The following is a 24,196-nucleotide window of genomic DNA, read 5'->3' as shown; positions in this document are numbered from 1 at the left end:
CAGATTTTGGGTGGAGTCAACCATCTTGCATCACCTCTTCCTCTCTGACCAAGTTTATAAAGTGGGTGAAAATTGCTTTCAGCCAGAAGAGGGCGCTACCTTTTATTTCTGCATGTGTGAGAAATATCTCCAACCATACAGTAACATCCTGCCCTTGACTTGGGTTCACTCGCTTGCACAACCCGTACCACCTAACCTCATATCAAAACTAATTTAGATGGGAAAAAATAGTTAACATTTACATAATTTTTTCACTTTCACTATTACTGTGTCATCCTGAATTTTCCAATTGTTTCTGTCTTTATTGTTCCTCCTCATAGTCTACAAAAAAATAAAGCTTTTAGTGATTTGTCACTGTGCCATTGAAATGTAGGAAGAGCTATTTGCGTTTCACACATTTAGAGCTATTCACATTGTCTATTTGAACAAACAGGTAAAGTTTAGGCTACCATTGAGTGGTGTCTATTTTTGGTGTCACATGAGGGATTTTGGAAGTGCGCACCTGTTGTCTGAAAACTAAAGTGAGGCTGAACGGCAGTTAGCATCTAATGGCAAATCCATGCATACTACTCAAAAACACATTTGAGAGGTATTGTTTTTTTTTACTTCCTTGAGCAATGCTGGCTTTGCTTTGACTGCAGTCCACCTTGAATAAGAGTCCCCATTAGAATGCTGCTCACGTTCTGTGCCATTTTAAAAACACTCCAATCATAAAATAGAATGGCAGGTGCCAAGCCCTCTTGAATTGTCAGGTAGGCCTACCTTACATTACATTCAACCATTAGGCTATATAGCACAATGCGAAATGGGTAATGATCATTATAAGGATAAGAAACACAATTACACAAATCTTTTAAATTACTATGTATCTACTTCTTAAAATATAAATTTCAAGGCCTGAAGTTCCCCGTGTAGTCTATGAGACCCCCTCTCCTCACTCATCTCTCTCCCTGCATCTCTTTTCACCCCCTCCCCTCCTCCCCCATTCTCTCTGCATCTCTGCATTCTCTCCTCCCACAAGTCGTGTGGGAAGCTCAATGCAGCTGTAAAGCAGCATACCAATGACACAGGCAGGTATCTTCCCACTTATCCGGATCCCTGATGACTGTTTTATCAGTAGTTTATTTGAACGTAGTTTCTTGATTTGGTGGAATATTGCCCGCATCTGACTAAACTGAATGATACATTTTTCGCGACAGTCGCTGTTCTGCTTTTTTTCCTGAATATCAGTGTGTTTTTTCCTTGGTGTAAAGACTGGCTGAACCTCAGACATCACTGGTAGGTAGCCCTGTGAACTACATGATTCGAAAAGAGACGAGATGTAATATTTTTTGAGGTGAGTAAACCCGCGCATGATATATTTCGGTTTATCGAGTGGGTAGCCTATTGCTGTTTTGTTTTTGCCTGAACTAATCAATCCAACTTCAGCGAGCATCTCTATGGACTGGGGGTGTTGGAGCAGCACAATTCGTTTCCTTCTCCTCTCTCATGAACTGGAGAGCATGCTGAAGTTGCTTTGCAGTCACTTCAGCTGCTTGCTTTCAGTCCCTTCTGTCTGAACGCAGAGGGGGCACCTTGTCTTTAGTTCATTCCGCACTGAAATGCTTCATGGATATACAGCAACACTGGGGACCCTACGAGAGAAATCATGTTTTAAACAAGTGGAGTCTGTCAAGAAGAGATGCATAGGCTGAAATCTGAGCCCACTGCGATTCTGACGTCTGAATGGGAGCAATGTCTGTCTATCAAGAAACCACATTTACAAACGCTTAAGGTAAGAAAGACAAGTTTTTTTTATACATGGTTGAAAAGATTTAACATCCATTCTTTATATTGTTCATATTTTTTTATTACAATATGGTTTGATCCCTTTTGGGGCAGAGGCTTCATGGGATGTTTTAGCCCATCATATGTCACCATACAGTAGGGTGCAGTAGCCTATATATTTTCTCCTCTTTTTGTTGAATAACCTGGTATATGCCCACACAATTGGCCCACTTTCTTTATATAATTATTTATTCCTCTGGTGATTTTATGTTTGGTAACATCAGAAGGAGATGATGATTATAAGGCTGATCGGGCAATTATTATTAGTCTATTATTAGGTTATTATTATTAATATGAGAGAAAGTCATATTTTTTCAGGATAAAATAGTACTTGGTAGCTGTATTGCTAAAGAGAAATGGGTTGATTTGTGTACATTAATGTAGCCTGATGTGTAGCCAAAGCATTACTAACATCAGCAGTAGGCTATTAACTACCCATTTATGAAATACTGTTTGTATGTATAGTACAAATTTGTGTTTTGATTGTTTGTTTGTTTTTCCTCTCAAAGGTTACTAAATGGTTTTCTGGGGGATTTATAAAAGGCAAAATGCTGCTTCTAGTTCTTTTGGCCTTTTCCGTATCGAATACGTTTTCTGACTTGGATTCTGACCTCTCAGCGGAGACTTGCAGCGCCTGTTCTTGCATGTCCATCGAGAACGTCCTCTATGTGAACTGTGAGAAAATAACTGTGTACAGACCTACTCAGCTGCTGCCCCCGGTCTCTAGCCTCTATCATTTGAATTTCCAAAATAACCTATTGATCATCCTTTACCCCAATTCCTTTCTCAATTTCACACACGCAGTCTCTCTTCAACTGGGAAACAACAAATTACAGAACATCGAGGGAGGGGCCTTTTATGGCCTTAGTTCATTGAAACAGCTGCACTTAAATAACAATGAATTAAAAGTGCTCCGAGCTGACACTTTCTATGGGATCGAAAACTTGGAATACCTCCAGGCTGACTACAATTTGATCAAGTATATTGAAAAAGGATCATTCAACAAATTGCATAGGCTGAAAGTTCTCATCCTAAATGACAATCTCGTTCAGATCCTTCCTGATAATATTTTTCGCTTTGCCTCCCTTACACATTTGGATATAAGAGGAAACAGGATTCAGAAGCTACCATATCTTGGAGTTTTGGAACACATTGGACGTATAGTGGAATTGCAGCTCGATGACAACCCATGGAATTGCACTTGTGATTTGTTACCCTTGAAAGCTTGGTTGGAGAACATGCCCTATAACATTTTTATTGGGGAGGCTATATGTGAAACCCCTAGTGACCTGTATGGACGCCTGTTGAAAGAAACAAACAAACAGGAACTGTGTCCCATGGGAACAGGTAGTGACTTTGACGTAAGGATGCCCCCTTCACAGCCAGATAATGGCCAAACAACAACCGACACTGCACCCACTACGATACCCCCCATAACAACAAACCCATCTAAAATGTATGGTAACGGGATTGTTGGTTTACCTGGTTTGAATAAACATATTCCAATTATGTCCTATCAAACAAGAACCCCACCTCTCTCGTGCCCACAGCCTTGCACGTGCAAAGCTCATCCCTCAGACTTTGGCATTGGTGTGAGTTGCCAAGAGAGAAGTATACACAATCTAGCAGATCTCATTCCCAAACCACCAAATGCCAAGAAGCTACACCTGAGTGGTAATTATATACAAGATATCAGTCCAGTTGATTTCCAAGGCTTTGAGGGTTTAGATTTATTACATCTGGGCAGCAATCAAATAGTCACAGTTCAAAAAGGTGTCTTTGCAAATCTGACCAACCTCCGTAGGCTTTATCTCAATGGAAACCAACTAGAGCAGCTGCATCCTGAGATGTTCCTTGGGCTCAGTAACCTCCAATACTTGTACTTGGAATACAATGCCATAAAAGAGGTGTTAGCAGAGACCTTTGACTCCATGCCAAATCTGCAGTTGTTGTATCTGAACAATAATGTGCTAAGGAGCCTCCCTGCCTATATCTTTGCTAGCGTTTCCTTGGCTAGGCTAAATCTTAAGAACAACCATTTCATGACTCTGCCTGTGAGTGGCGTCCTAGACCAGCTGAGGTCTCTCACTCAGATTGATCTGGAAGGCAATCCATGGGAATGCTCCTGTGATTTAGTGGCTCTGAAACTTTGGCTGGAGAAGCTGAATGATGGAGTGGCTGCGAAGGAGATCAAATGTGCATCCCCAGTGCAGTTTTCCAATATAGAGTTAAGGCTGCTGAAAAATGAGATCCTATGCCCCAAACTCATAGCTAGGTCCCCTTTCATCCTGACCAGTGCTATTCCGGTGGTGAACTCCTTGTCCCCAGCAAGTGTGGGCAAAGCCCCTCCGGGAGGTCCAGTTCCCCTATCCATCATGATCCTCAGTATCCTGGTGGTGCTCATCCTCACAGTATTTGTTGCTTTCTGCCTCTTGGTGTTTGTGCTTAGGCGCAATAAAAAGCCACCAGGACGCCAGGAGGGCATGGGGAATCAGGAGTGTGGCTCCATGCAACTCACGCTCAGAAGACACAACAAATCTAGCAAGAAAGATGACCTGGGAGGGGAGACGTTCATCCCCCAAACTATTGAGCATATGAGCAAGAGCCACACCTGTTCGATTAGAGACTCTGAGTCAGGCTTTAGATTTGCTGACTCTCAGAGACAGAAAATAATAATGCGCAACAGCACTGACCAAGACAAGGACTCACTGTCCCCCCTGGACCCCCGAAATAAGAGACTGAGCACCATTGATGAGCTGGATGAGTTCCTGCCGAGAGAATCCAACATGTTCATTCAAAACTTTTTAGACAGTAAAAGGCTGGATTTCAACAGTATAGGGGTGAGTGGGTTTGAGATCCGTTACCCAGAGAAACCACATGACAAAAATATGAAAAAGTCACTAATAGGGGGCAACCATAGTAAGATAGTAGTGGAGCAAAGGAAAAACGAGTATTATGAACTTAAAGCAAAACTTCAAGGTACACCTGACTACCTTCAAGTTCTGGAGGAACAGACTCAAATGAGTAAAATGTAGGCTATGTATCCACTCAACACCCCCCCCCCCCCTCCCCTTCCCCCAATTACAAAAGTGCCTTGTGGAAAACCTTAATGACCAATGGATAAACTGGACAGCTGGCTCCAGTCAGATTTCTTGGGAATCAGTGGCTCTCTTGCAAATACAGACTTTTCCCCTGATGTGTTGATGCCATTATAACATGTATGAATAACACATCATACCACAAGACATCCTTAAGAGACAATTGTAATATTTTGCTGCTTCTGAAATTGGTACTTTTTTTCAACCAAATCATTGAGTCACGGAAACAATGTTGAGTGTTACTCATATTGACCCTTCCACAGTGTTTTTGTGGAAATATCAAATCAGTATTTTGGATGAAATAACTATCAGAAATTGTGACTTTGCAGTTCTCCTGGGAATATAACGTTGTTGGGATCCCCCATTTACAGACACTTACGATCTGCCTGGATTATAACTGATTACTGCTGGTCGCTGCTGGGGGCCCTGATGCCTTGTTTTCACTATGAAAAGGCGCTTACAAACCGAATAGCAGATATGGAATGATTCTGTTACTTTTTTGTGTAAAGAGCCATGTTAATAGGGTTTGAATGAAATGTGGTTCCTCTTGATATTTTTGGGTATGGCACATGTCTGTATTTTTTTAGGCCCAAGAAAACAGCTGCTTGCCATGTAAGCGTACCTGAATTTATTTTGTAAGTCTGCATTATTTGTATCTGTGAGACAGTTTGTAAATTACAACAGAAGACAAAACAACTATACCGATTAAAAAATATATATAATAAATAAAAAACAATATATGATTGATGACCCCTGTCAACTGTCAATTGGTAGTGCATTTAACTACATCATTTATTTATTTTTCAACGCAGGATTATTTAAAGATTATTGGTACTATTTAAACGTGAAATGGACATGTAGAATACTTGAGCCACAAAATATTTATCAGTCTAAATCTTTCTGTTTTCTGAGTTTCTTCAAGAACTCTACTGATGGCCTGAATGAAATGGGAATAGTGATGATGTTGCACGAACTGAGGTCTAATAGTATTTGAAGTTGAACAAATTCCTTATTCTTATATACCACAGTATCTTGTAAAATGTTTGTTATTAACATTATGCAACCAAAATAAATGTGCATTAAAGTGAAACGATTCTGGATTGTTTGACTGTGTACCCTGGGAATGGAATAGAAAGCAGAGAAAGGTAGTGTATGAGATGAGTTCAATTTAACTTTGGAAGACGATTGTGTGGCTAAGAATAGCTAACTGATCTGGACAGAATCACATCAAACACCATGTTCAATATTAATATGCTCAATCATAATAGCTTAAATCTTGTATCTTATTTATTAGTTCAAGGTTATATTGTGGAGACATTTTATATTGTTATTTCAAATTATTTTATTCCCTTTATTTGACCAAGTCCTTATTTAAAGTATTGTTAAGTTAATTAGTGTTTGAAATACCAATGGATAGAATGTACCATATTTAATAAATACAATTTTCTATCAGACAGCAGAATACTGTATATTGGTTAGTTTTAAATTGTATAACCTGTTTAAGTCAAGGTATTAAAAGCAGCACCTATTTGCACTGTGTTTTTCTTTTCCTGAAGAAAATGTAATCTTGTTTCCTCAGTCGTTTAATTTGCTTTATAAATAAAGCCTTGAATGTTCATGAAGAAAAACCTAAGAATAGTTGACTATTTGAACACAAAATCTGTTTTAATACAGTGTGACATGAATCTCAATTCAGCAATCAACAGATACACATGATGTAACCCCATCATCAATGCTGTGTGTTTTCTTATTTTTTTATCATGTCACATTAGACTGATAAAATAATGTTTACTGCATTATTCTTTCATTTTGTTTTAAGGCCATTACAGTATTCCTTTATAGGGGAGGAATTAATTAGTAAGTAAAAGGATGATATGGTGTCATAACCTTTACGGATGTTCTGGTGCATATTTGGTGAGTCTTGTTCTATGATAAAACAGGGAGTAACGTTTTAAAGATGTGGGTGAGAACTAAACTAGTGTTAGGATGTTTGTGAAGGGACAGGTCAAGTGAACTTGAATTTTATACTATGTAATATACTGTACGCACCTGATGCTATATGGATCTAGTGGTTATCGGCAGTGTCTACTTATTTATTTTGTTTATTTTTTGTTTAGTTTTGTTAGTTTTCTTTATGTACTTTACTAGCATTTCATGGTTGCACTTCTCCCACAAATAAATGTTATGTCATTTTAGTTTTCCTTTTGTCTAATATGGTATTTTATGAATTAAGTGTTTCTTGCCAGTAAACATTCATGTTATTAATTTGTCATATTCACTTAGAGAGACATGGGTTCATGTACTGTACTGTAGTAGATGGATGTCTCATCGTTTTGCTTCCATTGTCTGGCGCATACTGCAGTGTGGGCCCATAGTCACTGCCTGTTGTTGCCTGTAGTCTGTTTCTGTTTTATTTTCTGTCTTTTTGTATGAAATGTCTTTCTTACAAAAAACCTTGCCAACATAGCAGATTTTAAATTGATAAGTGAATACTCAGGTTATACTTATGCCATAATTAATCTCATTGTCTACTGAATGTTTGTGTATTTGGTCTGTTTGTTATGTTGTATTTTCTTGTTTACATTCTTACAGTGGTGAACTAATTTGGTGAATACAAAATGTGAAACACCCCTTGGAAATCTTTTTAAGACTTCCAATCATCCTCAATATTGTTTTTCTGAAAAAAGTAACCTATATTGTAGCATACTAATTTGCTCTAAATGACTCATGAATGCGGACACTGCATGCTGATGTCAATTTCACATGATTGTGTGTGTTTGCATGCATTTGCATTGTGACTGTAAACATGTTGGCAGAGCCTAGCTTTTTCATTGCATTTAGCTGTTTTGCCAGATGTCTTTATTTTTTTTATAGTTACACACTTTGATCTAATGTGTTGCCTGGTCTGAATGTTGACTACAGAAGCGGCTGATAGAGATGACAAGGTTTGTACATTATGCACTGAATGTACAAAACATTAGGAATACCTGCTCTTTCCATGACATAGACTGACCAGGTGAATCCAGGTGAAAGCTATGATACCTTATTGATGTCACTTGTTAAATCCACTTCAATCAGTGTAGATGAAGGGTAGGAGACAGGTTAAGCATTGGAATCAAGGGTACCTGTAGGCCAGTATCCCGGTGGAACGACGCCTTGTAGATTCCATTCCCTGACGAATTTAAGCTGTTTATCACACGATAAACTGATGGAGTAAGAGATTTTGCTCTGAATATTACAACTGACTAGGTATCTCCCTTTCTAATCCATATCGATGTCATCATTGGTTTGACAAAACACAGCAATGCCCTTCCTATGCAATTCCACAAGGGACAAAATTAACACATGACGTCACAAAAGCAGGAGGTCTTCCTAATGTTTGGTATACTCAGTGTATAATCCCTCAAATGCTGTTGCTTCCACCTTCTTTTGTGACTTCATGTGTGAATTTTATCCCTTGTGGAATTGCAAAGGAAGTGCATTGCTGTGTTTTGTCAAACCAATAATGGCATCCATGTGGATTGGGTTTCCTGTGATGTAATATTCAAAGCAGAATCTCTTACTCCATCAGTTTATCATGTAATTTTATAGACATTGAGAGTTTCACATTATTGTTTCATATGGGAGTTGCCTTTGTGATATAAATTTTTTTGATGCATCCTCGTCTTGTAATGCCCCAAGAAATTGTTTTCTTGGCTCTTTAATGAGGCATATTACATATGGTTGAACCCATCACCAGGGTTTACAATATGATTTACATGTATCTATCCATAGCGTGTTTTATCCAGATAAAAAAAAAGTTTTACCCAGATAAGTTTGCTATCTTTGCTATGCGAGGGGTTGAATGATAAAGTGTGTCTGTATTTGCGTTAGTAATCTGCTCAAAGTATGTGTGACTGTGCACGTCCATTCACCGCTTTTATTGTAACGATTAAGCTCCCAATCATATTTCTGACATCACTTCTGGCTGGTACTGTTGTTTTCCTTTGTTTGCATTTCTGTGTCACTAACTATTTGATTATGTTGTGGCTCTTGGAACAGATCATGTTTGGTTGTAAGGGGGGGATTCATTTGAAGGAATTTTTAAAAACGTAACAGAGTGATCTTAATATACACCCCTCGAGTCTCTTCCCCTGCCCCTGAACTCTCAACTTTGCTACACTGTCCTGTATGCCCGGCAGGCCCTCCTACCCTGCCCCTCACCCTGCAAGCCAAGCCCTTTCAAGCCTTTCTAAATGATGCCATGGAATGGCAAATCATTTATTCATGTATTTTTGCTCCTGTCAATGTCACATGCTCATTAGGCAGCACACTTCCTGCAGCACACTTCCCGGCGGTGCAGGAGTGCAGGGCTGCATGCACAAGCAGACACTGTGGCACTCAATGGATGCTTTTCCATTTCAACCACAGAGCTATAAGGAGAGCCGAGTGTGAGCTGTGATTGGCAGATAAACGGGGATGGATTAAATCTCAGGGTCTTTGCCTCTCCTGAATAATGTAGTCATTGGTTTGAAGAAAGGAAGGCAGAGCATGGCACGACAGTATAGGGCTGTGTGCTTCTCTATATCAAAACAAGTTTAACAATGGAGAATTGCCCATGGCTTGTGAATAAGTGTGCAGTTAAATTGGTAAAATGTTGATGAAAATAATTGTCTTCAGCAGTATTGAAATAAAGAGAATTGTTTGTAACATAATATTGATCACTACTTCTTCACATGCTCCACAGAGAGTTTTTATATGTTGCTATGGTATTTTATGCCACTGTGTGCCCATGCTACTAATCATGTATTTGTGCCTGTAGTGGTGTGTCTTATGATTCTCCAGGGAGGTTGTTGAGCATAGAGAATGTGTTAAAAATACTTTATGTACTGGACATTTTAAAGTGGCCCATGTGGGAGGGTTGCTTTTACTTGTGTGTATGTTTGCTCTAAAACGTTGTCTGCCTTGAACTAAAAGGTAGTGCTCGCTCCCCTCCATAATGCTTTAGCATTTCTCAGTTGAGCAGATATGAATATAACAAAATAAAAATCATTAATAAGTTATGTATATTGCATTTTTATTCTGGAAATTGAATTGTCAGAACATGATGAAAAACTCCCGAGACAGGTTTCAATCACAGGAGCATAAATTAAGATAAAACATACAAAACTAAGTAGGTAATCTGCCCCCATGCTTAGTTTAGTTACAAACAAACAATTTTAGTGCAACATTTGTCACAGAACTTGTCTCTCTCCCATTTAGATTGCGTAATGGATGTTTTACTTTATTAAATGTTTAATATGAAAGAATCCTAGGAGTGGGAGTTTGGGGACAAAAATGTCCCTGTTGGCAGGCATACACAAACAACATCAGAAACAACCTGAACATCTTAAACTCCCTCTGTGCTGGTGCAGCTGCAACAGTGACATGACAAGGATTTTATAGTGCTGTTATACAGGAAGGATTCTTGCTGTCTATCCTGGCTAGGAGGAGGACACAGGGGGGAGGCCAATGATGGTATGATGACTGACAAAAAGAGAAAAAAAGTACAAACATCATATTTTGACTGCGACAATCCCTCAAGCGTTGTATGTATTTTCACATAACCAAATCAATCAGCTTATGAGTGTGTGCAGAGTGCAGGCTCTTAATACAGTTGAAGTCGGAAGTTTACATACACCTTAGCCAAATACATTTAAACTCAGTTTTTCACAATTCCTGACATTTAATACTAGTAAAAATTCCCTGCCTTAGGTCAGTTAGGATCACCAATTTATTTTAAGAATGTGAAATGTCAGAATAATATTAGAGAGAATGATTTATTTCAGCTTTTATTTCTTTCATCACGTTCCCAGTGGGTCAGAAGTTTACATACACTCAATTAGTATTTGTTAGCATCGCCTTTTAAATTGTTTAACTTGGGTGAAACGTTTTGGGTAGCCTACCACAAGCTTCCCACAATAAGTTTGGTGAATTTTGTCCCATTCCTCCTGACAGAGCCAGGTTTGTAGTTCTGCCCACAATTTTTCTATAGGATTGATGGCAGGGCTTTTTGATGGCCACTCCAATACCTTGACTTTGTTGTCCTTGAGGCAAGTGTGCTTGGGGTCATCTATTTTGTGAAGTGGACCAGTCCCTCCTGCAGCAAAGCACCCCCACAACATGATGCTGCCACCCCCGTGCTTCACGGTTGGGATGGTGTTCTTCGTCTTGCAAGCCTCCCCCTTTTTCCTCCAAACATAATGATGGTCATTATGGCCAAACAGTTCTATTTTTGTTTCATCAGACCAGAGGACATTTCTACAAAAATTATGATCTTTGTCCCCATGTGCAGTTGCAAACCATAGTCTGACTTTTTAATAGCAGTTTTGGAGCAGTGGCTTCTTCCTTGCAGAGCCGCCTTTCAGGTTATGTCAATATAGGACTCGTTTTACTGTGGATATAGATAATTTGGTACCTGTTTCATTCAGCATCTTCACAAGGTCCTTTGCTGTTGTTCTGGGATTGATTTGCAGTTTTCATACCAAAGTACGTTCATCTCTAGGGGACAGAACGTGTCTCCTTCCTGAACGGTATGACGGCTGTGTGGTCCCATGGTGTTTATTCTTGCATACTACTGTATACTATTGTATACTATATACTAACGTGGTACCTTCAGGTATTTGGAAATTGCTCCTAAGGATGAACCACACTTGTGGAGGTCCACAATTATTTTTCTGAGGTCTTGGCTGATTTCTTTTGATTGTCCCATGATGTCAAGCAAAGAGGCACTGAGTTTGAAGGTAGGCCTTGAAATAGATCCAAAGTTACACCTCCAATTAACTCAAATTATGTTTGTTGTTTAAAGGCCCAGTCAACTTAGTCTATGTAAACTTCTGACCCACTGGAATTGTGATACAGTGAATTATAAGTGAAATAATCTGTCTGTAAACAATTGTTGGAAAAATGACTTGTGTCATCCACAAAGTAGATGTCCTAACCGACTTGCCAAAACTATAGTTTGTTAACAAGAAATTTGTGGAGTGGTTGAAAAACGAGTTTTAATGACTCCAACCTAAGTGTATGTAAACCTCTGACTTCAACTGCATATGTTGGCTGTGTTTATAGTGTGCTGAGAGGTGCCTATGCATCACCTCACTTTCCCAGTGTCATTTGCTGGGAGAACAGGGCCTATGGAATGTAGGGAGAGACACTTGTATAATAGCATTTTAAATATTTTGTATTCTGAGCAAGGCAGTAAGTTTTAAGCCACCATTGGTATTATACTCAAATATAGCTGGAGTTTGGGTTAAGTTGTCCAAAAAAGTATATTAATTCACGCATGCATCCTGGCAGAAGTTGTCAAAGTAAATTACCTTTTCCATTGCTAAATTCCAAATCCTCCTCAAAAGAGTGACAAATTGACAGATTAGCAAACAAAATCCGGTATTATTGTCACTTTCTGACTCACTACATGTCTTTGCGTTGCTATATTATTTTCTCTATGCTCTAGAAAGCAAGCAGAACTGATTTATGCTATTCCTACAGCAACCTTACTTTTATGTAACACAATCTCACATTTCAGCAGATTTTGTGTGTTTTTTTTTTTTTTTTTGTGGCTTAATTGTTCTGATAATACATACATTTTTGGGGGGCAAACTAAAGAACAATCTTTTGAAAGTTATTGGAGCAATGCATTTTTGGCAATTATGTTCTACACTGCCTTTTTTTGTTTCCCACATTTATTTATATATATATATATATATATATATATATAAAACAAACGTGTTAACAACCCAATATTGTTATCCAGGTTGTCACTGAAAACCTTATATTGGTAGCTTTACGTTTTTTGAATTATTTTTATTATTACCAATGCTTCTTTTCACTTAATACTTTGGGATATGTCGTATTTTATGAGTGTTGCCAGATTGGAGTAAAAACATTTTTTTTTTAAACATTCGGTGTCGATCAAGATATTTGATTGTGGATAGGGATACATTTTCATGATGGGAAATGTATTCATCAATACATGAGGGGGAATAAAATATGTTTGGTTTAAATTCCCCTGGTGCAAATGCATGGTATTTGCAACTATAACGAGTCTGGACTATTATTAATTAAGCCATAACAATGCAGTTAAACAAGTTAATGTAAAATAAGGAATTATGTTGGCTTACATTTATGGCACTTCCAAGGCCATTTCATGATGATTATTACATACTTAGGATATTGTAACGAGGCATATGTCAGCATTGTAGGCCTACTATCTCTTCCCAGAGGTCTACTAGGCTTTCATGGCATCGGTCGTTACAGCTCACTTTGCCACATATGAGCCCTGGATAGAGTCTCTGTTGCAGATTAGACTTTCTTCTGCTACATTGGCAGCAGTGTTGAGATCGTCCATCTCACGTATAGTTATGTGATCTAGAGGTGGGAAGCATTCTGTTTTTCAACATTGTGTTGGGTGTAATTACATTGACTTATCTAGTGAACAATGGGCATAACCGATAGAAGTAGTCACTACAGGTGTGATCAAGCCTTACATCAAAGTAGCCTGAAGCTGAATGGAAAGTGCCATGCCCTGACCAGTTATTCAGAAGAAAATTACCAGTGTGGACCCAAAACAAACACTTTCTACACATTTACAAACAACCTGTTTAAAGTGTTATTACAACCATGGTGTTCTGTTGTTACTGAAGCTTATATATCAAATAACCTGACAATGATCCACATCATATGGGTTGACACATATTGTAAGTGTGTTATGCAGTAGGTTGCAAACTGTAAATGAATCACTGTTGATCCATCTTGTTCTCATCTGATGAGATGTATCATTATGATATGGTTGTGAAACCCATAGCTGAATGGCTTCAGACTGAGCATTTCTCACTGGAAATTGCTGCTGACATTGGACATAGCTTAGGTTTAGGGTATTTAATTAATTACAGACTTTCCTATGTCACTATTCCCAACATAGTTTCCCCCATAGGATGTAAATAAATAATTTTAAAGGTGATTTAACTTGTATCATTATTATAGGGTTATGAAACCCATAGCCAAATCAGTATTTTTTTTCCAATCTGGCAACTCTCATAAAATTTAACATAGCCTTGTATAAAATGCATTATGAAGAAAATTGTGTAGGCCTAGTTGCCTACACGAAAAACAAAGTATTTTCTGACTATAAGTATACCAGTGTCCCAAAGTATAAAGCGAAAACAAGCATGGAAAACAGTATTGGCATTAATACAAATAAAATAACATCATAAGGCTAATATTATATTATAATTATTTCAGTGTTAACCTGGTTGATTAACAATATTGGGTTGTTAAAACTCCAATAATTTTCAAAAGATTGTTCCTAAGTTTGCCACCCAAAAATGTATTTTCCTATGAATGAAGTAGCACCAAAATGTGTGTATTTTCCTATGAATTAAGTTGCACAAAAATGTGTGTCTTTTTACATGAATTAAGCCACACAAAACGTACAAAAACACACAAAATCTGCTGAAATTCCTTTTGTACATATTTGCACGAATTGAGTGTGAGATTGTGTTGTTTTATGTTTGGTAAGTTTGGATTCAGTTAAAGCAGTTCCTATGATGTTATTAAAGTTGAATATAGTACAAGCAATATTGGGTTACCATTTTCTTTGAATATTAGTAATTGAATACCAGTAGTTCCAGTAATTGTATTTTCCCTGCAACCCTTTTAGAGTTAATCTAAATCAATACAGTATGTGCAGGAATAAATATACAGCCCTTATTTGACAGATAAAGACGGAAAAGGTGACAACCCTCTTATCAAAATAGTGACAGAGAAGAAACGCTTTGAAATAAACTCTAGCCTCTAGAACACTGCAGTTTATTATTGTCCTCTCAGGTGGATTCCCAAGCTCCCTGGTATTGCTCTTTTGAGGTATTTTATATTTGATCTGTCCTGCGCCCACAAGTGCACAGAATCTAATTGTGCTTTTTTGGTTTGGAATCTCAACCAGTGATTTCCCTTGGGAAAAGGAGAATATATCTTCAGAATAAACAATTTGTTGTTACATTTCAATTCAAAATAAATGAATAGATAATAAATGAACCCAAAGAAAAGGTGCAGAGCTTTCAAACCTATCTCAGGTCAATAGTATATTGGCATACCCAGTGGAGACACATTGTACAACACCATCATGTGAATGTGATACAAAATTACCTCAATGCTTTTGTGTTGAAAATGTTTAATCCTTGAGGTGAATGATGATGAAATATCTACATTCAATGTCATTGTCTGATGGAGCTAATGATATATTTTCTGTATCCTACATCTGATAATGATGTGATGTGTCTATAAGGTGGTGTGATAAAAACACCAGGCTGTCATAATCTTATCACGTGTCATAAAATGCACTCTTAATTGATGTAAATGAACACATTTTCACCCATAGACCTTCAGAGACTGATATTCCTAAGTATAGTTATGCATGCATGCGTTATAAACACACCCAGAATGTAAAGCATACATTTTAATTAGTGATTCACCGATAAAAAAATTGACCCGATACCGATATCCAATATTTTCCTTGCCCCCCCCCCCCCAAAAAAATGATAATGATAACTATAACCAATATTTATCATTTTAGCAGCCTTTTAAGCATTCTAGTACAGTTAAGTAGTTAACACACATGGACGCAGCGGTCTAAGGCACTGCATCTCAGTGCAAGAGACGTCACTACAGTGCCTGGTTCAAATCCAGGCTGTATCACATTGGCCGTGATTGGGAGTCCCATAGTGTGACGCAAGCAATTAAAACTGGCCTTCTTTAGACTAGTTGAGTAGCTGGAGCATCAGCATTTGTGGGTTCGAGTACAGGCTCAAAATGGCCAGAAACAACAACCTTTCTTCTGAAACTTGTCAGTCTATTCTTGTTCTGAGAAATTAAGGATGTTCCATGCGAGAAATTGCCAAGAAACTGAAGATCTCGTACAACGCTGTGTACTACTCCCTTCACAGAACAGCGCAAACTGTGTCTAACCAGAATAGAAAGTGGAGTGGGAGGCCCCGATGCACAAGCATGAGCAAGAGGACAAGTACATTAGAGTGACTAGTTTGAGAAACAGATGCCTCACAAGTCCAGCTTCATTAAATAGACCCGACAAAACACCAGTCTCAACGTCAACAGTGAAGAGGCGACTCCGGGGTACTGGCCTTCTAGGCAGAGTTCCTCTGTCCAGTGTCTGTGTTCTTTTGCCTATCTTAATTTTTATTTTTATTGGCCAGTCTGAGATATGGCTTTTTCTTTGCAACTCTGTGAAGCTACCCACATTAAGGATTAGCCACAATAGTGGACTTTGCGGTTAGCCTACAAAAGTATGTTAGAATTCTACTATTTGTATTCATTTGCATCACTGTCAATGACATACTTTTATTTTGAAGGCAAACTGGAAAATCCACTATTGTGTCTAATCCTTATTGTGGCTAGCTTCACAACACATAACCCGGTCCGGTCGAGCCTCACTAGCCAGATGAGGCTAGCTGGCTGCTTTTTATATTGTTAGCTTTGGGCAACAGAGTTAAGTAGCTGGCAAGCTATTTATTTTCATGAACCAAAGTTCAATTTTAATAGGCGAACAACAAGAGGCAACCCAGCTAATACTTACTCACAAGGATTCCCAAATCATTGCTAAGAATAATGAAAATGACTGCAGTTTCTACTGGTCATTGTTTTCAGGCTGGTTGTATTGGTGCTAGCTAGGTACCAAGCTAAAGCTAGCTACCCCAGAAGTTACGGTCAAACATTGTTGACTGCTCGATCCACTCAGCAGACATTGTGTGCTAGGTTAGGAATGAACTAAATGGGAAAAGTTGTGTCTGTGGTTACTGTCTGTCCTGCCCTCAGGGCTCTGTGTAGTATCAGTGGGCCATCACTGACTGTAGTTTGCACTAAGACAGCTTCGTACAGTATGCCGCACACAGGAACCCCCCCCCCCCCCCCCCCCCCCGGTAAATCAAGCATTCTAATGTTGTCTCTCAAAACCCCATCCATTGTCTTTAACGTTTACATAAGTTAAAGACACCTCTTTCCATTCTGATGAGATAATTTCCTCTGACTCCTTAAGAGTCCCCAACAAACAAGTTACACATACATGCATAGTGTGTGTAACCTAGTTGTCAGAGGTGCATGCACATGTTGACAAATGTGACCCGATTCAGGAAACTAGGCGTATGTTGCAAGTCACGACTTCACCGGAGAGCTGTTTGATAGTAAAATATTTTTTTTTTTAATCAAAATGCGTTTTATGGAAGATATGCCTTCTCGAACATGTGAACTTTCATGTGCCTTAATACCAAGCTGGTATGCCATCTGTAAATACGAATACAAGTGTTAAATTACTAGCCTAGTTGGTTTAGCCACAGAAAAAGTGAACAACCTTCCCGCTATCCATGATTGGCTGAGATAATGAGTGGGCTGGACATGCCGAGAGATGAGTTTGGATTGGTCTGCCATATAGCAGGTGTCTGTCTATTGGAGCTGGTCAGTATGTGTAGGTAATCATGTCAAACGCTGCTTTTTTAAAAATGTATTGTTTAGTAAAACTGCATAAACCTAATGTCAAGTTAAGGTGTACTGTTAGCAAGCTAATGATAGCTGGATGGCTCGCTACCTAACATCATGTGTATGCTCTCCACTTTCTGGAGGACCGAGTTTTGAAATCAGTGGAATTCGAGTATGATAGCTAACTTAAGGAGATGGAGAAAACACCAGTCTGGACTACATCGTGCATGGCATCAGACGCATCCAACCATGATGTATACTGGTAAAATAGTCCAGCTAGCTACATTTTCAGATATTACACACTTAAATTTTTTATAGAAAGGTTTAATTTCATTTCTACTGTTAGCTAGCTAACATTAGCTGGCTGGTTCACTAGCTAACGTTATGTGTATGATTTTATTCTTTGTATCTCAGACAGATTAGCTTGACTAGTTATAGCCATAGAACCTGGTTGGTTAGCTACCTGCAGATTCATGCAGGGTAGTAACGTCATGAGTTGTGATTATGGTCCATTGTTTAGCTAGCTAGCTAACTAGCTACATGTCTTAACAAAAGACTCCATTCTAATTTTGACAAAGACTTTTAATTTCAAGTTAGTGTACTGTTAGCTAGCTTGCTAACTAATATTATGTTATGCATTGGGATTCATTGCTTACCGAGCTAGCTATCTAGCTACATTTATTAAACAAAAGACTATTGTCTTAGTTTGCCAGAGCGCAGAATAACTGATCAATTTTTGAACGCTCAACACCATTGAATATGTCCGGTGTCAGTAAACGGCAAAAAAGCTTAACTCAATTGTTGCCTGCAGCACTGTCACAGTCACCAACGCTCTGGGTAACATGAGAACTGCCTAACCAACTCTGCTAGGGGGAGTAAAATGGTCAGAGTGGGGTGTTCTCTCATTATGTGTCTGGAAGTAGCTAGCCAATGTTAGCCAGTTTACTTGGGTGCTTGACTGTAGTTGTGAGGTCAGAGCTTTCAGAACAACCCTACTTATTGGCCAGAGCGTCCAGTGTGTGCTCTGAACGCAAAATGCTCTGAATTTATAAATGGACAATCTGACAGCACAGTTGCAGTCACCAACGCTCTGGATAACATACTGTAACAGCCTAACCAGCTCTGCTAGGGTGAGTAATATTCAGTGAGCTGTTCTCTCTCTCTCTCTTAGATGTCTGGAAGTAGTTGGCAAGTTAGTACAGAATGCTCGGATCAACCCTTAAAGAGATGGGTGGGGCTAAAGCTTAATAATGCTGAATGGGTGTAGACAAAGAAGGGCTCCCCAATAGTAGTACCAACATATTGAATTATGGTTTTCTCAAGTGAGTTTACAAGTTGATCAACTTTGAAAGCAGAGTTCCTTTCCCATTGTTTCATCAAATGCAGTGTATGATATACCATTTTGTAGCTCTTAGTCTCTACTTTTATCCAATGTAAAAAAACAGACATTCAAATGTTGCTACATCAGACCGAATCCAGGTGGTGAGTCACAAATGTGACCGACTGGCTCAAATTGGTCTTATGTAGCAAAATTGGAAATAGTTTTTATATTGGATTATATTTATATTGGATAAAAGTAGAGACTCAAAGCTACAAAATTATATTTCATACATTGCATTTTTGAGGAACAATGGGAAAGTAATTCTGCTTTGACTGGTGATAAACTTGAAAACTCACTTTTGAGAAAAGGGTATTTGAATGTGTTGGTACCAACTGGAGAGCTCTCCTTTTTCTACACCCATTCAGCATTGTTCATACCCTCTTAAGTCAGCCCCACCCATCTCTTTAAGTATTAACATGTGAGGTCATGTGCTAAACAGTGAGTACTGTAGTAAAGATTAAGACAAAAAGTTTTAGTAGCCTACAATTAGGAAAAAGTCCGGGTAAAAAGAAAGTGTCCAGATATAAATATTTGATAAATATTAGATGACGCTTACCCAGACACACGGGAGCGCGCCTGAATGATCTCATGGCACTCTGCCAGACCCATGGTTGAAACAGCTCTCATTCCCTCTTCCTTCATAGTAGAAGCCTGAAAAAAGGTTCTAAAGATTGTTGACATCTAGTGGACGCCTTATGAAGTGCAATATAACCCCATAAACACTGATAGGCCATGACTTGAAAAACTACAAACCTCAGATTTCCCACTTCCTGGTTGGATTTTTTCTCAAGTTTTTGCCTGACACATGAGTCCTGTTATACTCACAGACATCATTCAAACAGTTTTAGAAATGTCAGAGTGTTTTCTATCCAAATCGACTAATTATATGCATATTCTAGCTTTTAGTTCTGAGTAGCAGGCAGTTTACACTGGGCACCTCTTTATCCAAGCTACTCAATACTTCCGCCAGTCCCAAAGAAGTTTTAACAGCTTCTGGAAAATACAGAAATAATGTGAGATCAATAAAAGTAGTGCCAATCATGTTGGAGGTCAATTAAATAATCAAAATGTTTTTATGCTTTACATACCAAGTGTTGTCATCGATTCCTTGTATAGATGCCACACTGCTGCTTTTGTCACATGGGATGACAGCAGCTTTCCACCAAAGTGTTTGTGTCCTGGGTGGCATCCTGGTAATATTATTGCATTGGCCTCTGCATAGTTGTTGATGGAGTTCACCACTCGCTGCAAGTCCTCATGCTTCAGGTGTAACCTGTGCTTGCTTGGGCCAGCTCTCTTTTTGATGGGAGATTATTATTTTTGCATGACTGGTGGAAGAGAGTCAGGCATGTTCTACTGATGCTGAAAGACAAATTCCAGATACAAATATTTTAGCATTATTACACCATAGATGCGAAATGGCATTCTGAGAACATCCCTACATACCTAACGTAATTTAACGTTAGCTAGCTAACAGCATGCTTTAACTTGGGTTATTTTGTTTAGACATGTAGCTAGCTAGCTAGTCAGATAAATAATTAACCATAATACCAATCCATGGAGTACTGTAGTTAGCTAACACACTTTTGTACATTGCGCTGTAATGTACAATTGATCTTATTTTAGCGCCCAAAAACGGAATACTTCCAGGTCAACTGTAATATGAATACCATTGTAAAGCACAATTTCTCTCCTTTCCAGCTAAATCTTTGACGAGACCTTCATGCTGCCCATCTCTGCATGATTGAAGAAGGCAATGAGCTCTGTCTGGTCTTTTAAAAAATGGCGGGTGGGGAAGAGAAACCTACTGCGTGATAGGGAAAGGCGGAGATAAGCTGTGTGGGGAAATTGCTTTTTTCACCCGATCTGTCCAAAATCACCTCTAAAATGCAAATAAAACACTATAAAGAGTTTATATAATGTGTCATCTCATACCTATTTGAAGGTTTGTGTCAAATTTGAATCGGGTTTTTAGGACGGGTTTTTAGGGCGGCGCTAAAGTTATCTTCAGAAGTAAACAGCGCCTGTCACGGCTTTTGATGACGCAAAAATGTATGCATTCAGTTGTACAATTAACTAGGTATCCCCCTAACCTTGTACTTTTCTTGTTTTTAAACTGCGACAGAAGTGCTACACCTGGTGGAACGAGGCTTTACGTTACGTCACGACACATCACAATTTAACGTACAGCATCAGAGGGGTCGGTTTTTAAAACTTTTCTCCAATACTTTCGGGCCATTACCATGTCAATCATGGTTTCATTAAATAAGATATCCTGTGTCGTTTCTGTTTTGTATGTACAGCTTGCTTGGCCCATTGTTGGCGTGTCAAGTCACTCTGGTCCCCACCTAAACTCTGACCATTTTACTCGCCCTAGGAGAGCTGGTTAGGATGTTTTCATGTTATCCAGAGCCTTGGTGACTGTATTTGTGCTCCTGGCAACAATTTAATTGAGCTTTTTTGCCGACGTTTACTGAAACCGGCCATATTCAACCGATGTTGAGCATTCGTAAATTCATCAGTTATTCTGCGATCTGGGACACTCAGAAGAGAGTGAAACAGTTGTTGCAGTGATCTATTGAAATGGATACTTGCATACTGGAGTCTTACATTAAGTTTTAATACGCAATACATAAAAAAGCAGCGTTAGACAGGATTAACCTACACATACTGACCAGCTCAAATAGACAGAAGAATGCTATATGGCAGACCAATCCAAACTCATCTCTCAGCATGTCCAGCCCACTCATTATCTCAGCCAATCATAGCTAGCAGGAAGGTTGCTCCCTTTTTTCTGTGGCTTAAACATATAGGCACCTAATTTGACAATGACAATTGTATTTGTATTTACAGATAGCATAAACATTTTACATGTACGAGAAGGCATTTCTGCCAAAAAACGCATTTTGATTAAAAATATTTTTTACGTTCAAACGGCTATCCTGTGAAGTCGACTTGCGACTTGAGGTCGACCGATTATGATTTTTCAATGCCGATACTGATTATTGGAGGACGAGCGCGTGACGCGTGATCCCAACACAGTTAGCTCTTGTTCCAGTGCTTTTCTTCAGACATAGGAATTCTCCGGTTGGAACATTATTGATGTTTTATGTTAAAAACATCCTAAAGATTGATTCCATACATCGTTTGCCTTGTTTCTACGACCTGTAATGGAACGTTTTGAGTTTTTGTCTGGACGAAGTGCTAATGCCTCATTAAAATGGATTACTGGGCTGAACACGCTAACAACATGTGGCTATTTGGACATAAATTGACTTTATGGAACAAATCAGTCATTTTATTGTCGAACTGGGATTCCTGGGAGTGCCTTCTGATGAAGATCATCAAAGGTAAGTGAATATTTATGGTGTTATTTCTGTTGACTCCAAAATGGCCAATATTTCTCTGGCTGGATTGGGCTCTGAGCGCCGTTCTCAGATTATGCTTTTTCTGTAAAGTTTTTTTAAAATCTGACACAGCAGTTGCATCAAGGAGAAGACCATCTTTAATTCTGTGAATAACACTTGTATCTTTTATCAATGTTTATTGTGAGTATTTCTGCAAAATCACCAGATGTTTTGGAATCAAAACATTACTGCGCGTAACACGCCAATGTAACATTTTTGGATATAAATATGCACATTATCGAACAAAACATACATGTATTGTGTAACATGATGTCCTATGAGTGTTATCTGATGAAGATCATCAAAGGTTAGTGATTCATTTTATCTATATTTCTGCTTTTTGTGACTCCTATCTTTGGTTGGAAAATCGCTGTGTTTTTGACTTGGCTATGACCTAACATAATGTTATGTTATGTTTTCGCTGTAAAGCACTTTTGAAATCGGACACGATGGGTAGATAAACGTCTTGTTAATCTTTTATTTGCTGTTTTGGACTTGTTAATGTGTGAAAGTTACATATTTCTAAAAAAGATTTTTGAACTTCGCGCGCTGCCTTTTCAGCGGAATGTTGTCAAGGGGTCACAACTTAATTAAGAACATATGAAAGCTGGTGGTTCCTTTTATAACATGAGTCTTCAATATTCCCAGGTAAGAAGTTTTAGGTTGTAGTTATTATAGGACAATTTCTCTCTATACCATTTGAATTTCATATACCTTTGACTGTTGGATATTCTAACAGGTACTTTAGTATTGCCAGCCTAATCTCAGGAATTTATAGGCTTGAATTCATAAACAGCGCAATGCTTGAAGCACAGCGAAGAGCTGCTGGCAAAATGCTTGAAAGTGCTGTTTGAATGAATCCTTACGAGCCTGCTGCTGCCTACCACCACTCAGTCAGACTGCTCTATCAAATCATAGACTTAATTATACTATAATAACACACAGGAATATGAGCCTTAGGTCATTAAAATGGTCAAATCCAGAAACTATAACTTCGAAAACAAAACGTTTATTCTTTCAGTGAAATACCGAACTGTTCCGTATTTTATCTAACGGATGGCATCCATAAGTCTAAATATTCCAGTTACATTGCACAACCTTCAATGTTATGTCATAATTACGTAAAATTCTGGCAAATTAGTTCGCAACGAGCCAGGTCGCCCAAACTGTTGTATATACCCTGACTCTGCGTGCATTGAACGCAAGAGAAGTGACACAATTTTTCCTAGTTTAATATTGCCTGCTAACCTGCATTTATTTTAACTAAAAATGCAGGTTTTAAAAAATATACTTTTGTGTATTGATTTTAATTAAGAAAGGCATTCGTGCAACGATTGTGCTTTTTTCACAAATGCGCTTTTGTTAAATCATCCCCCGTTTGGCGAAGTTGGCTGTCTTTGTTAGGATGAAATATAGTCTTCACACAGTTCTCAACAAGCCAGGTGGCCCAAACTGCTGCATATACCCAGACTCTGTTGCACAGAACGCAAGAGAAGTGACACAATTTCCCTAGTTAAAATAAATTCATGTTAGCAGGCAATATACAGGTTTAAAAATATATACTTGTGTATTGATTTTAAGAAAGGAGTTGATGTTTATGGTTAGGTACACATTGGTGCAACGACAGTGCTTTTTTCTCCAATGCGCTTGTTAAATAACCCGTTTGGCGAAATAGGCTATGATTCAATGATAAATTAGCAGGCACCGCATCGATTATATGAAATGCAGGACAAGTTGTAGTTAACTAGTGATTATGTTAAGATTGATAGTTTTTTATAAGATACATTTAATGCTAGCTAGCACCTTACCTTGGCTCCTTTGTTGCACTCGCATAACAGGTAGTCAGCCTGCCACACAGACTCCTCGTGGAGTGCAATGTAAACGGCCATGATCGGTGTCCGAAAATGTTGATTACCGATTGTTATGAAAACTTGATATCGGCCCTAATTAATCGTCCATTCCGATAAATCGGTCGACCTCTA

At 38.6% G+C, this 24,196-nt stretch overlaps 1 protein-coding gene across 1 annotated transcript; it reads left to right on the top strand.

Moving 5' to 3' along the window:
* The first annotated feature begins 1,046 nt into the window (after window positions 1-1,046).
* LOC110488543 (SLIT and NTRK-like protein 4) lies at window positions 1,047-7,126 on the top strand. The gene is made up of 2 exons (XM_021560776.2): window positions 1,047-1,774; window positions 2,337-7,126. The coding sequence occupies exons 1-2, from the start codon at window positions 1,682-1,684 to the stop codon at window positions 4,860-4,862; spliced, it is 2,619 nt and encodes an 872-aa protein (XP_021416451.1). The 5' UTR covers window positions 1,047-1,681; the 3' UTR covers window positions 4,863-7,126.
* The last annotated feature ends 17,070 nt before the right edge of the window (window positions 7,127-24,196 follow it).

This window comes from Oncorhynchus mykiss, chromosome 14 (genome assembly GCF_013265735.2).
Source record: "Oncorhynchus mykiss isolate Arlee chromosome 14, USDA_OmykA_1.1, whole genome shotgun sequence".
In the NCBI taxonomy this organism is placed as follows: Eukaryota; Metazoa; Chordata; class Actinopteri; order Salmoniformes; family Salmonidae; genus Oncorhynchus; species Oncorhynchus mykiss.
Note: the sequence above shows the minus strand (reverse complement) of the source record. Positions and strands in the feature narration are given on the sequence as shown.

Excerpts from the sequence above, each read along its gene's own strand:
- LOC110488543 (XM_021560776.2), top strand. The coding sequence starts at position 1,682 with ATGCATAGGCTGAAATCTGAGCCCACTGCGATTCTGACGTCTGAATGG. Across the intron at positions 1,775-2,336 it reads CACATTTACAAACGCTTAAG|GTTACTAAATGGTTTTCTGG; the intron begins GTAAGAAAGACA and ends TTCCTCTCAAAG.